The 12,997-nt window shown below is 35.6% G+C and overlaps 1 protein-coding gene across 1 annotated transcript in view; it reads right to left on the reverse strand.

Annotated features, from left to right (window-relative positions):
* The window catches only part of ANK2 (ankyrin 2), a 133,517-nt gene that overhangs the window by 84,287 nt on the left and 36,233 nt on the right, over positions 1 to 12,997 (reverse strand). Inside the window, exons 8-14 of the mRNA XM_029283988.1 lie at positions 8,651 to 8,749; positions 7,868 to 8,065; positions 3,720 to 3,818; positions 3,477 to 3,575; positions 2,429 to 2,527; positions 1,940 to 2,137; positions 1,438 to 1,536 (exon numbers count right to left, since the gene is read on the reverse strand). Coding sequence (XP_029139821.1) covers positions 1,438 to 1,536; positions 1,940 to 2,137; positions 2,429 to 2,527; positions 3,477 to 3,575; positions 3,720 to 3,818; positions 7,868 to 8,065; positions 8,651 to 8,749 — 891 coding nt within the window. The remainder of the gene's footprint in view (positions 1 to 1,437; positions 1,537 to 1,939; positions 2,138 to 2,428; positions 2,528 to 3,476; positions 3,576 to 3,719; positions 3,819 to 7,867; positions 8,066 to 8,650; positions 8,750 to 12,997) is intronic.

Raw genomic sequence — 12,997 nt, forward strand, 5'->3', positions numbered from 1 at the left:
ATTACTTTTAATTAGACACTTTCAAATATTTCGTTTTAATTGGGTTTTAATTAGGTGTAATATGTATTTATGTTAGCTTTTTATTATGTGTCAGCCGCCCTGAGTCCGAAAGGAGAAGGGCGGGATATAAATGGAATTAATAATAATAATAATAATAATAATAATAATAATAATAATAATAATAATAATAATAATAATACAAGGTTATTTAAATCTCTGCCAAATAAATCCCCAAAGTGTTTATAGAGAAGAAGGAAGCCAAACGGGGAGTCTCAGAATGCTATATTGATTGGGCAGGAAAGCAAGCTTATGTCAAAGTATCAAGTTGATCAAGGCTGAATTTGTAAGGAATGATGGGCAACCAAGTGCCTCTCCTAGTCTATTTGAACAAGATACCTAACGTGGAATTAATGTTTATGGGATTCCATGTTAGCTTGAAGATAACACATCTTTCCTCCTTTTTCAGCTCTGAGTTGGAAAATTAAATATGTATCTAACGAGGTAACAGAATATTGACACTGAGATTGGCACTGAGTGACACATTGCAAAGAACAGTCTGTTGCTAAATGTATCAATTTCTTCATCTTCCCTTTATAATACCTATTTTTGTTCCACCTTTTCTTGTCCAACTGCAGATCATTAACTATAATTGGCATGGACATGTAAGAGTAGATTTTACCAGATTTACTAGATCAGTGGTGGCGAACCTATGGCACGGGTGCCAGAGGCGGCACTCAGAGTCCTCTCTGTGGGCACGTGCGCCATCGCCCCAGTCCTAGGCCTTCAGCTGGGTTTTATAAAACCTTTTCGTTTTAGGCCTCCACCACCGTGTGCAAAAAAATAAAGAAGGTTCAATCAATCAGTCAATTTCAACTTCTCGCGGGGAAAAAAAAGATCTTGCAAAGTTGGAATTGATTGATTGAAGTTTAGTCCCACCCAGTCTGCCATAGCCACGCCCACCCAATGGGCCACACCCACCTAATGGGCCATACCCACCCGGCACCCGACGATGCATAAGTGGGTTTTGGGTTGCAGTTTGGGCACTCGGTCTCTAAAAGGTTTGCCATCACTGTACTAGATCTTACGAAATATGTGTAGAAACATTGATATGTGCTAACTATAATGTTCTGGGCTTTTTATGAAATGGAAACAACCATCTAAAAAGGAAGCCTTCATGTGATAATCCTATAAAAAGTCAGTCAATGAAATCCATTGCCCTTTACAATAGGATATAAGCAGCATCTGTAACAAATAATGGTGGGAAAGCTTCTGTAAAAATAGAACAGACATTGTATTTTTGCAGTGTTATGATATTTTTATTTCGATATCAACTTCTTCCTATATAATATTGAATCCAAAATCAAAACTAGGATATTTAACACCTAGAACAAAAACTTCTTGGTTATTAGTAATTCAAACTGGAATACTCATTCCTACCTTCCCAGCTGAATCAACAGGTGCACGACGCTGCAACAGGAGCTTTGCCACATCAAGACTTCCATACTTTGCTGCCACATGTAGTGGTGTGAATCCCTTCTGCAAAATACAGAAGTAGAAAATTGGAAAGGAAAACTTGTGTCATGCTTTACCCAGACTGGTACTGAAATCAGAAGGAATCATAGAGTAAGATTTAAGAACACAACAGCTTTCTTACAGATTTGTGTGTGTGTGTGTGTGTGTGTGTGTGTGTGTGTGTGTGTGTGGGTGGCTGAGGGCCTTTATTTATTTATTTATTTATTTATTTATTTAATATGCCTCCCATCTCACCATCAAGAAACTCAAGGGCAGAAGCAATGGAAGACCCCCATACATTGTTACTACAATAGACCAATGTAATTTCAAGATCGTTGCTTCTAGTTACCCAATCCATTGATAAAATTATAAAGTTGGTGCTACTTGGCTAATATTGGTACAATAGAACCAAAACTTGAGAATTTACCTTGGTAGCCAAAGAATGTGCTGCACCTGCCTCCAGTAGAACTGATGCTACATCAAGTTGGCCTTCTCGGGCAGAGATGTGTAGTGGTGTATATCCATTGGTTGTTGCAGCATCTGGGTGTGCCATGTGTTGCAGAAGTAGCTGCACAATTTCTGTTTTACCCAAGCGAGAAGCAATATGCAGTGGTGTCTGTTCCTCCTACAACTCAAAACAGGAAAGGAGTTATCTATCTATCTATCTATCTATCTATCTATCTATCTATCTATCTATCTATCTATCTATCTATCTATCTATCTATCTATCTATCTATCTATCATCTAATCCATCCATCCATCCATCCATCCATCCATCCATCCATCCATCCATGTATCTGAGTTCTTCTCACTATAGAAGATTGCTAGAAAAAAAAAGAAACCTGTTCATCATTAATACATCTAGAATTCTTCCAGATTTTTAAAAAAACGTTGCATGACATATGTGAATACATACCCTGGCTCGTGCATCAACCAAAGCACCATTCCTCAGGAGACAGCGCACCACTTCTACTTGTCCTGCACGAGCTGCCATGTGTAAAGCAGTCTCCCCACGCTGAAGAAGAATGAATGAGTCAAATTTGCTAGCCATCTGAATAAAACCTCAAACTCATTTCACATAAGTTAGTCTTGTATATGATAAGTACATTTTCCACATAATGTGAGTTAAAGCTATTGTTCTAATGACACCATATAAAAACCCAAGAGAGAAATCTAATGTCAATTTTCCTTTGACAGAACTTTTTCCTACATGCTGCTAGACCCAATTTGGAAGGAAAATGTGAGGAACCATAGCAACAAGAATTACCCCTGTTTCTCCTATTCCTAGATAGCAGAAAATTGCTAGAAAATTAACAATTTTCTAAACAGAAAACCAATAGCTGGACTCAATCCTTGGTTTATAATATCAAATATAGATCTTTTCTTCATATGCTACTTATGGACATCAATCTGACAAATATATTTAAAAGTGAAAAAACAGTAAATAATATAAATGTCATGGTTGTTATTTATTCTTGGACATAATGGCTGGGAAAAATTATTTACGTTTATTTACTGAACATAAATCTAGTTTGTAGCAATTGTGCAAGATTTAGTTTTCAGTCTATATTCAATTTCAGAGAGCTTGGAATACTTGTTTATCATTGGAAATTCATTAACACAGACTTTTGAGCATGCTGTATCATATATGGGCACCACTGGCACTAGCAGTCAAAACTGAAGACATAGGAAGGCTGAGGAGTAGATAAAAACAAAAGATCCTAAAATTATTTATTTAGGATATTGCTTAGATATTGCTTTGAGATTTCGAAAATAAAAGTGTGTTTTAAATGTATTTACAAGACAAGCAGATGACAAAAAAGGACCATATTCCATTTTGACTGTATCCCAGTAAGAAAGCTGGATAGAAATGGTTTACAAAATACTAATTTCTAGTGTAGCTTCTGGTTAAGACACATCACATTCAGCTAGCCTAGGATTATTCAAATCCAAGCCATACTCACAATGTTAGTGACATCTGGAGAAGCACCATTTTGCAGTAGAAGGAGAACTATGTTCAAATGCCCCATAAATGCAGCCACATGAATTGGCGTCAGGCCCGACTGTGAAATAAAGCAATAGCAATTTTACTCCTCTGCAAAATGCCTTTAAATTATGCCTGATTTATATATATATATATAAAAAGGAGAGTGTGAAGAAAAAGAAGAGATGGCCATAAGAGATGGCTCTTTGTGAAATTTCTCTACCTCTGTTATAGCTTGGATTGAAGCCCCATATTTCACCAGCAGTTCCATTACTTTAATGCGATTTTTCTTGCAAGCAATGTGCAGTGGAGTAAAACCATTCTGTGCAAAAAACAGTCATGTTAGTTAAAGCATGCACCTTCCATTGTCAAATAGATAGGTTATCTCCTTTTTTAAAAAAAGTCAGATTCTGACATATTGAGAAAACAGGAATACCAGAGCCACTGGAACAGCTGCAGCAATGACTCCAAAAGAGAATTTGTGAATGGACATCTTAAGCAGACAAAATGTCTAATTGGCAATTTAATGCGTGTGGTATTCTTCATTCTTTTTGTTATAATAGTAGCTACAGAGACCACAGTAGTGTAGCATTATCCACCATGTGTAAATAATGCAAACTCATAATCAGCAACATCAATATAGGACTGCACTGCACTAAAGTAGCTTCCATGCTGTTTAGAGTATGGAGAAGGACATTAAAGTAAGAATGTTTTGTTTATATTGACACCATTTTCTACGGCTCAGCATAGAATCCTTCCAATTAATACTAGACTGTGTTAACTATAATGGAATAATTACTTCAGTAGTTAATTTGACCTTATCTTGTATAAAGGTCTACTTGTAAATCTAATATATTTTGAACAATTGTAGAACAATGCTGAAATGTTACTCTTTTTTTGCAAAGAAATAGAATATAGCAAGAGATCTCTGATTAATTGAGAGACCCTATGTGTCTTGAATAATGGGGTTTACGACAACCATAAGAAATATCAGTCAATTTCTAATTTATTAATTTTAACAAGAAACCCAAATATGTATGGTCCTACTCTCATTCATACAGTCCTCTCTGCTCCCAAGAAGCTTTCTAAAGGTTCAGAATTGCTCTTGAATGCTCTGGTGGGATGGGAGGAGGCTCCACTGAAGGGCACTATTTGTTCCAAACTGGACAGAACTCTTTATCTGTAGAAAGCCAAGGCTGACCATATGACATTATTCCAGAAGAATCGTGTGGCACAGAAAAGCCTCTTGGAAACCAGAACAATAAGACAAGTAGAAAACTCAACATCCATGAACATCCCTGTCTGCATATTTTTTTAAAAAACAGACCACTTTAATCATCACTATGTACAAGAAATACAAGTTTTATAATGGGGTTTGAATTTACTATTATTGGCTCAACATACTTTATGGTATTTTAATGGTACTTTTGCAGAATCCTTTGAAATTAGCTTAATCCCTATGATATTTGTGGAAAATCGTGGATTATCTCCTAACTTGGAGGATGCACATTACAGTGAGAGCAATAAATCTGTTTCCTTTTCTTCAGTTTTTTAAAATGCTTTTTGTTTCAGTATTGCCAATTACTTATTGCCTGAATTTTTAATAATGCAAGTGTTACTAATTCTAGCCAGAATAAAGCACCAATGAATGTCTTTGCCACTCCCAAGATGCTCCCAAAATGAAGTTATTTACAATGATACTACCTGACCATCTAGGGCCATTTGGGAATAAGAAAAAATAGTCACAGATTGATTTCTTTTAGCTTGCAAACTTGGCATATGGGTTTGGCACAAATAAAAGAAGTCTTCTTTTAAGTTATTGGAATGCTTAGCAATTTCTAAGCTATTAGAATAAATGGAAAAGAAGGGAAATGTTCACTTTCTTGTCTCACATCTGAGACAGCCCCCATCGTTTTTTGGCTTATCATATTCTTGGCCCCAAATTTTCTCTCCTCCATCTGCAAATAAAGGGAATAAGCTGAGGATACTATTTCAGATCATTCTTAAATTGTATCCATGATACCCAAAGGCAATTATATAGAATACAATCACAATATATTACATTCTAGAACTGCATTGACTAAGCTAAAAAAACAGTGTGATTTGTGTGCTACAAAAATGCAACACAGGCAAGTCATGCAAAAACAAATGCATGGTAATTGAATTTATGGGGAGATCTATAAAATGTCCAAAATAGAAACATATAGAAGTATGGGCATCAATAGGAAAGGATGGATGTGTTTTGACATTACAACACAAATTCCATTTCTTATACACTTGTGTGTAATACTGTATCAATAATATGAAAGGGCAAAACATATGTCATGTTTATGTTATATTGCACATTTCATTATTAGGTCATTATGATGGTTAAGTAAGGACACTTATGCACTCAGGAACAAATTATTTCTTTTATCAAGAACAAAAAAGAGACTTGGGTATCTTAAATGTTAACAAATGTACTATGTTAATTCTGTCTAAAAGTGTTACATAGTGTATTTCCAAGCAACATCAAATCAAGAAGTGTTTAAGGTTAAAACATGACTCATACATTGTGTATGAGTGAATCCATATGTCATAAAAAAGTAAAAATTTCCTTTAGGTGGAACTTGATTTTGGTAACTTGGTTATTACATGGATACATCCATGTGTTTTTCTTAGCAACAGTTTGGCCATTGTATTTGGTGGAAAACTATAGATCAGATAGGAAGGCAAGGAAATACAATGGCCAAACTGTTGCTAAGAAAAACACAGTTTATCTAAAAAGTTTAAGCTTGCTTAGTGTTTTGAGCATCTAAAGATTCATGGAAGATTTTATACATTATACATTTAATGGTGCTGTGAAATAGGTAGACATGTACAACCAACTATATGGAGGTACATTAGATAAGGACAGTGCAGTTAAGTTTATCACCTATATCAAGATATACATAATCATTAAGTTACTTATACTTCATAATTGGTAGGTGTGGGCAACATTACACAGACTTGCAAAGAAGTCTCTAGAAGAGAATTTTAGCTTCCAAAGCATTACATGAATATCCTTGGAGTAAAACTTGTTTTGGTTATTTTGGCCAAAATTTGCCTAGCCAGGAATATTCTTATCATTAGCTAGGAATGATGCAGGTGACGCTGATACAACTTAAAGTGGTGCTCTAGACAATATTTCATTTCTTTTGCTAAAAAAAACAAAAACAAAAAACCTTGATTGACCAAACTTGTGATGAGCAGAAAAAAGTGAATTATCTATGGATCCATATATAGAAGCCTATAACATGTAAAGTGAATGGTAAATAACATAAATTACTGAATAAACTGAACAAAATACATATATTGGGTATCTGTGAAATTAAAAGAAGGGGGAAGGTGTGGCACTCACCCTCTGAAATATTATTCCCCCTGAGATTACACTTGCCTGAACCCTACTGGCATTTTGCAACATATTAAAAACTTGGTTCTGGCATCTAGGCTGTGACAGTATGGTTCATAGTTGATTTGAATATTGGATATTATTGATGTTCTCAGCCGTTATTTTTATATTATTGATTCATTTTTAAATTTTGTCTTTTTAATTTTGTTTTAATTGCTAGCCATATATATGAAATGGGTGGCCATGTAAGATGTTAGATCTGAATGAATGAATGTGGTCTGATTTTGTGAAGTTGATGAATGCATGCAAGAAAAGGAGAGGAATTTGAAATGGAATGGGTTCAAATAGAGCAGTTAGAAGAAGAACTTCTCCTGTTCTGAAACAGATGAGTATTCATATTCTGTATAGAAAAAAGCTATGAAAATGCTAGCTCAGGCAATCAAATATATGTATCAAATCAGAATTATTAAGCAAATAAATATTGCTGACCATCTAGCAAACATATATTAGCTCAACCTTCCCCAAGTGATGGAGAAGATACAACACTCAGGTTTTGCAAACAGCATAAATTTAGTGGCTAGAAACTACCATATACGTAGGATTTCCACACCAACACAACTTCATAGCACCCCTGAAAAAGTCTGCATTATGCTGATGTCATTCACTACAACACGCTGCTTATGGTGAAGAACATAATATAATCTTAATGTAGACTGTGATGAGGAAACCCTTAATGTTTCAAAGTCTATGACTGCAGAAGCTTCCCTTTCTCATGTACCATGACTATTCTATTTGCCTCACATTCTTGTCACACGACACTGTACCCATTAAGATACCTTTTAATGTTCAATTGTTTCATTAACTACATGAATTTGTGGCAGAGTTATAGAGTGTCCTACTGAAAAGGCCAGCAATTGTCTTTATGTAGCCACTGGACTGAATGTGTGGAATCAGTATTCCAGTTCCCTTTACTCTCCACCAGAAATCTAGGAAAAGTTTACCAAAGCACGGGCATTTGGATTTGCTCTCTTATCCAGCAGAAGCTTGGTGACACGATAGTGACCACAGTGTGCAGCAACATGGAGGGCAGTCAGGTAATCCAGTGTAACATCATCAACAGGAGCCTTGTGCTGCAGTAGGTGTTTGACACACTCCACATGGTCACCCTGAGCAGCCATATGAAGAGGAGACAGTCCATTCTGAAACAAACAATGCAAAACATTATGCAGTGGCAACTTGTAAATGCACGCGCATGCGCACACAACAAAACTAAGTCTTGAAAAACAGCCTATAAAGTTAGCAGATTCATCCATCAAGTTACAATAATGCATTGCCTAGTTATATTTCAAAGCTGATTTTCAAGATATACTGTACAAACTTAAGATTTGCTTATTTACTTGGAAAACCTCATTCTGTTTTAGAAAGTAAATGGGTGTTCATGCATTTGTGCTTTGTGTCCAATCCACTGTCTATTGTAGTATATTAATACTGCTTTCCCTAAATGTGCATCTTGTTTGTTCATATTTTAATTTTGTCTGCACATACTCTGCTTGTAGAAGTTTATGAATGCATTTTTACATAAAAAGCAATGGAAACAGTGCAGAAACAGAAGTGAATGAGAAAATAAATAACTACATGATAAATATGAGAGCAAGGGTGTATGAATTTTAAAATATTTGATTACATTTTTATCAATTCCCCTACTAGTTATTATTTATTTTACTGCTGTGGGTTTCAATAGCAAACAAACTCCCTTAAAATACTAGTCTGAACTATAAACACACCTTGGTTCTGGCAAGCAGTGGGGCACCTCGTTCCAGGAGAAGCTCTACAACTTGGTCATGTCCACTTCGTGCAGCACAGTGCAGTGGAGTCAGCCCATCCTTTGAAAACAGCAAAAGCAGAAACCCTGTTCTTTTATCTTAGAGTCAAAGAGTCATTTGACTGTACTGTTAATACAAACCTTGCAGCAAAACTAGATCTTTATTGAAATGGCAATGATGAAGTATTTGATTTAGGTATATGTATATATGCATACATATATATATATATATATGCCAACTGCAATTTATTAGCAATGAAAAGAATAAGAACCATTAAGAATAAGTCTCCTTCAGAAACACCCAATCTGTCTATGTAATAGAAAATCATAAAAAAATCTTTTCAAAACATGTAATTATTTTTGAAGTGTGGGTTGATCAGTTCAGGACATATGCATTCCAAAAAGGATGCTGAGGACCTGCCCCCCATGCAAGCGAAGGAAAAGAGGGCCAGAAGACAATGTGTTTCTGTCTGTGTTCCATTCCTTGTGGAATAGATAGTGCTTCCCTGGCAGTTTTCGGGAAGAAAAAAAACACAACTGATTTTCAGAAATTTTAATTTATAATTTAAATTAAAGTTTATGCAGCTGGATTCTGTTCCCCTGAGATAGTTGTTTATTGTTATTTTATTATGCATGGTATACTGTACAAGGAGTCCTTGGTACAACCATTTGTTTGGCAACTGTTTGAAGTTACAGTGGCATCGAAAAAAGTAACTTACAATCAGTACTTATGATCATCAAGCATCCCCATGTTCACCTAATCAAAATTCAGGCAATCATTTATTTATTTATTTATTTAATTTAATTTATATGCCGCCCTTCTCCCGGCGGGACTCAGGGCGGCGCACAACATATTTAAAACAAAGGCATATATATTTATAACAGATATATTTATATTTATAACAGATACAGCATCCTGAGGTCACGTGATTGCCATTTGAGAGCTTCCCATTTGGTTTGTGACAAGCGAAAAAAATGGGGAAGCCAGATTTACTTAATGACTGCATGATTCACTTTACAACTATGGCAAAAAGGGCGTAAAATTGGGTGAGACTCACTTAACAACTTGCTTAGCAATGGAAATTCTGGTCTTAATTGTGGTTGTAAGATTATGTGTAACTAATTCTCGGTCTACGGTTAAAATGCAAATTGCCCAGGAGACCATGTGAAGTCAGCAGTATATAATAATGAAGAGAGATGGACATTTTGTTCCATGGTAACAAAAATTGTGGAAAGGAACAATAAAAAGGGATAATAAGAATGTCAAATGAGATGTCCAGAATCTTAAAACTGAGATGGCATCAAAATAATGCTAAATAAATAGAAAATAGGAAAAAAGATGCCAGCCAAGGAAGACTAAACAGCATTTAAGCATTGTTTGACAAACTTGTTATCAGAACATGATTCTTGCATTATTTTATTTTCTTTCTTTTCTTTTTTCTTTTTTGTATACAAGATGCTGTCTCAAACCACATCAAAGGCTTTTCTAGCACGAAACTCGCTGATTATCCAAAGGCAAACCAGTGAAAAATTTACTGATTCTGGATTACCAAGAACAAGCAACGGAAAGCAGAAAAACAATAAAGCCTTAAAATAAACCAACAACTACACTGCCAAATAAATGTAGAAAAACATGCAAATTGTACTGTATGTTATTTTTGCAGACACTGCAAACATGATAATGATCTATGTAGGTCAACATTCAGTGAGTTCAACACATTGAGCTCTCTAGGTTACAATTTATTTACTCTTAAGACCCTAATGCTTAAATACAGACATACACATACATATGCATGCATGTACATATATGTATATATGTATATATATGTATATACGTATACATGCACATGTAGATATATATATGTGTACACATATATAATTGAAACTGTTTACTGTTAAAACAATATACGTATTATACTTTGTTTTTCCTTTTTTCTGTTGTATTTTTGTCACCTTTTTAAAGCACTTGTTTTCCTTTTATTATTTGATAATATATGTATTTTTATCATCATTATTTCTGTTTTATTCATTTTTTTATTTTTGTTATTTAAAAGCAACAAATAAATAAGACCTGAAAGTTGTAACTGTAACTACCTTAGAATCCATTAATATTAATGTTACTGTATTACCAATAGGTTGTGTTATGTTATATATGCACTTAAGTGAATGGTCCTCTTAAATGTTGCTAAAATTTCCCACCACAGAAATAAAGCAAGTCATTATATTTGAAAGTAGGTATCAGTTTCTAAATCCCAGAAATGCACTGAAGCGTTGGATGACATAATAGCTTGATAATCCACTTTTAGCATCAATGGTTAGCAGGGCTTCTCATAGAAGAATAAATAGTTGTACAGAGAATTTTCTATTTCTAAATGGACCTCAACTGTTCCACATTATTCCTGCCCAAATGCTACATCAGGGGTAGTCAACCTTGGCTCTTTTATGACTCGTGGACTTCAATTCCTTAGCTTAGCTGGCTCAGGAATTCTGGGAGTTGAAGTCCACGAGTCATAAAAGAGCCAAGGTTGACTACCCCTGTGCTACATCAATAAACTGTACTTTGTAACAACACACTTCACTGTTCAAAGAATGACTAAAATACAAGAACCTCACCCACCCAGCAAAATTTAGCTACTTTTCTGTTCCTTTGTTTGTGTCCCTAATGCTGAAGGAAGAAGATAAAAGGAAAACCATATTGGCTGTAAGCCTGTTCATATATATTCAGTTGCATATGTGAAGGAATTGACCTAAGTAGAAAGTAGGACTTGCATGTTATCTCTACCATTCTCTCACCAGCTGGAACTCTGAAGGAGAACATACTTATATTTGTTTGAATGGAAATACAGTTCCCTGTGTGTTCCAGGGCTCTATTTTATTGTAGTCCTGAACTATACAAATGGATATATTTACAATTCAGGCTATAGGCAGCAAATGTCTTTTTTGACCTCTAGCATATCTCATGGAAGACAAAGAGTGTCCCTTTGAGCAGATCTCAGCCTAGAAAAAGTTGAATGCCTTGCTCTGATGCATTCACCAGACATAAACACCAAAATCCCAGGAAAATCAATAGACACCATTATCACCATGTGACAACTGATAATATTCATACAAAAGGGCAATCTAGCAACCTTCTGCCAAAAATAGAGCACCTGGGGTCATCTCTTAATCCATGTACAATCTGGAATTGTATTCTATAACTAAGTGAAACACAGTGCCAACATCTTAGCTTCTCAACTAACAGAAGTAGTTTATGCTAAGATCTCAGGCAATTTGATGACCTAGTCTTATTGTATGTCTCCAACCAGGAAACAAAGGCTACACATTATTGTAATAAATCCCATTACGGCACATAAACTTTGCATGTAACAGGCAGAACTTTTAATATGGTTAGTAATTACCAAATGTTTATCAGAAAATAAAATTGTATACAAAGAAGTAGAGAAGATAAACACAGCGGAAAAACCATTACTTGTATGACTGTTTTTGTATATGTAGGCACTTTTTTTCACTGTGCTCCTTGACTTTTATTAGTAGAGTTTGCAGATCTTTATGTTTTCAGCTAGTGTCATCAGCATAGTGTGGATTACTGGCACTTCTTCCAATTTCAAAACCACACTCATTTTCTTCTGGTCCAGCTTCCCTTAATATATATTCCACATATAGGTCAAAAAAATAAGGGGAAAATAAATCATCTTGTCTCACTGCTTTGCCAACTTGGAATCGGTCTGTTTCACCATATACTGTGCTGTGGCTTCATGACCTGACTTGTGTATAGGTTTTGCATGAGGACAGCGAGATTTCCACTTTTCTAAGCCCATTTCACAGCTTTACATGATTGATACAATCAAAGGCTTCTCCAGAGTCAATGAAGCATATACTGACTTATTTTTGATGTTATTCAGCTTTCTCAATTATCCAGCATGCATCAATAATAATATCTAACATCTTGTGTTTCTCAGCCTTTTTAAACATCAGCTTTCCATGTAGGATCCTCTTTACCATACTTTACACCAGTGGTTCTCAACCTTTTTAATGCCGCGACCCCAACCGGTCGTAAGTCGAGGACTAAACCGGTCGTAAGTCGAGGACTAAACCGGTCGTAAGTCGAGGACTACCCAACCGGTCGTAAGTCGAGGACTTTCCCTGCCCGGGAGCGGACAGCCTTGCTTGGCGACCCCCGTGAAATGGTCGATCGACCCCAAATGGGGTCCCGACCCACAGGTTGAGAACCACTGCTTTACACACTCTGTTAAGTCTCTGTACCATACTTTACACACTCTGTTATGTAGATTGACCTCTTCCAACCTAC

Source organism: Protobothrops mucrosquamatus, unplaced genomic scaffold, assembly GCF_001527695.2.
Source record: "Protobothrops mucrosquamatus isolate PMUCROS unplaced genomic scaffold, P.Mucros_1.0 scaffold314, whole genome shotgun sequence".
Lineage (NCBI taxonomy): Eukaryota > Metazoa > Chordata > Lepidosauria > Squamata > Viperidae > Protobothrops > Protobothrops mucrosquamatus.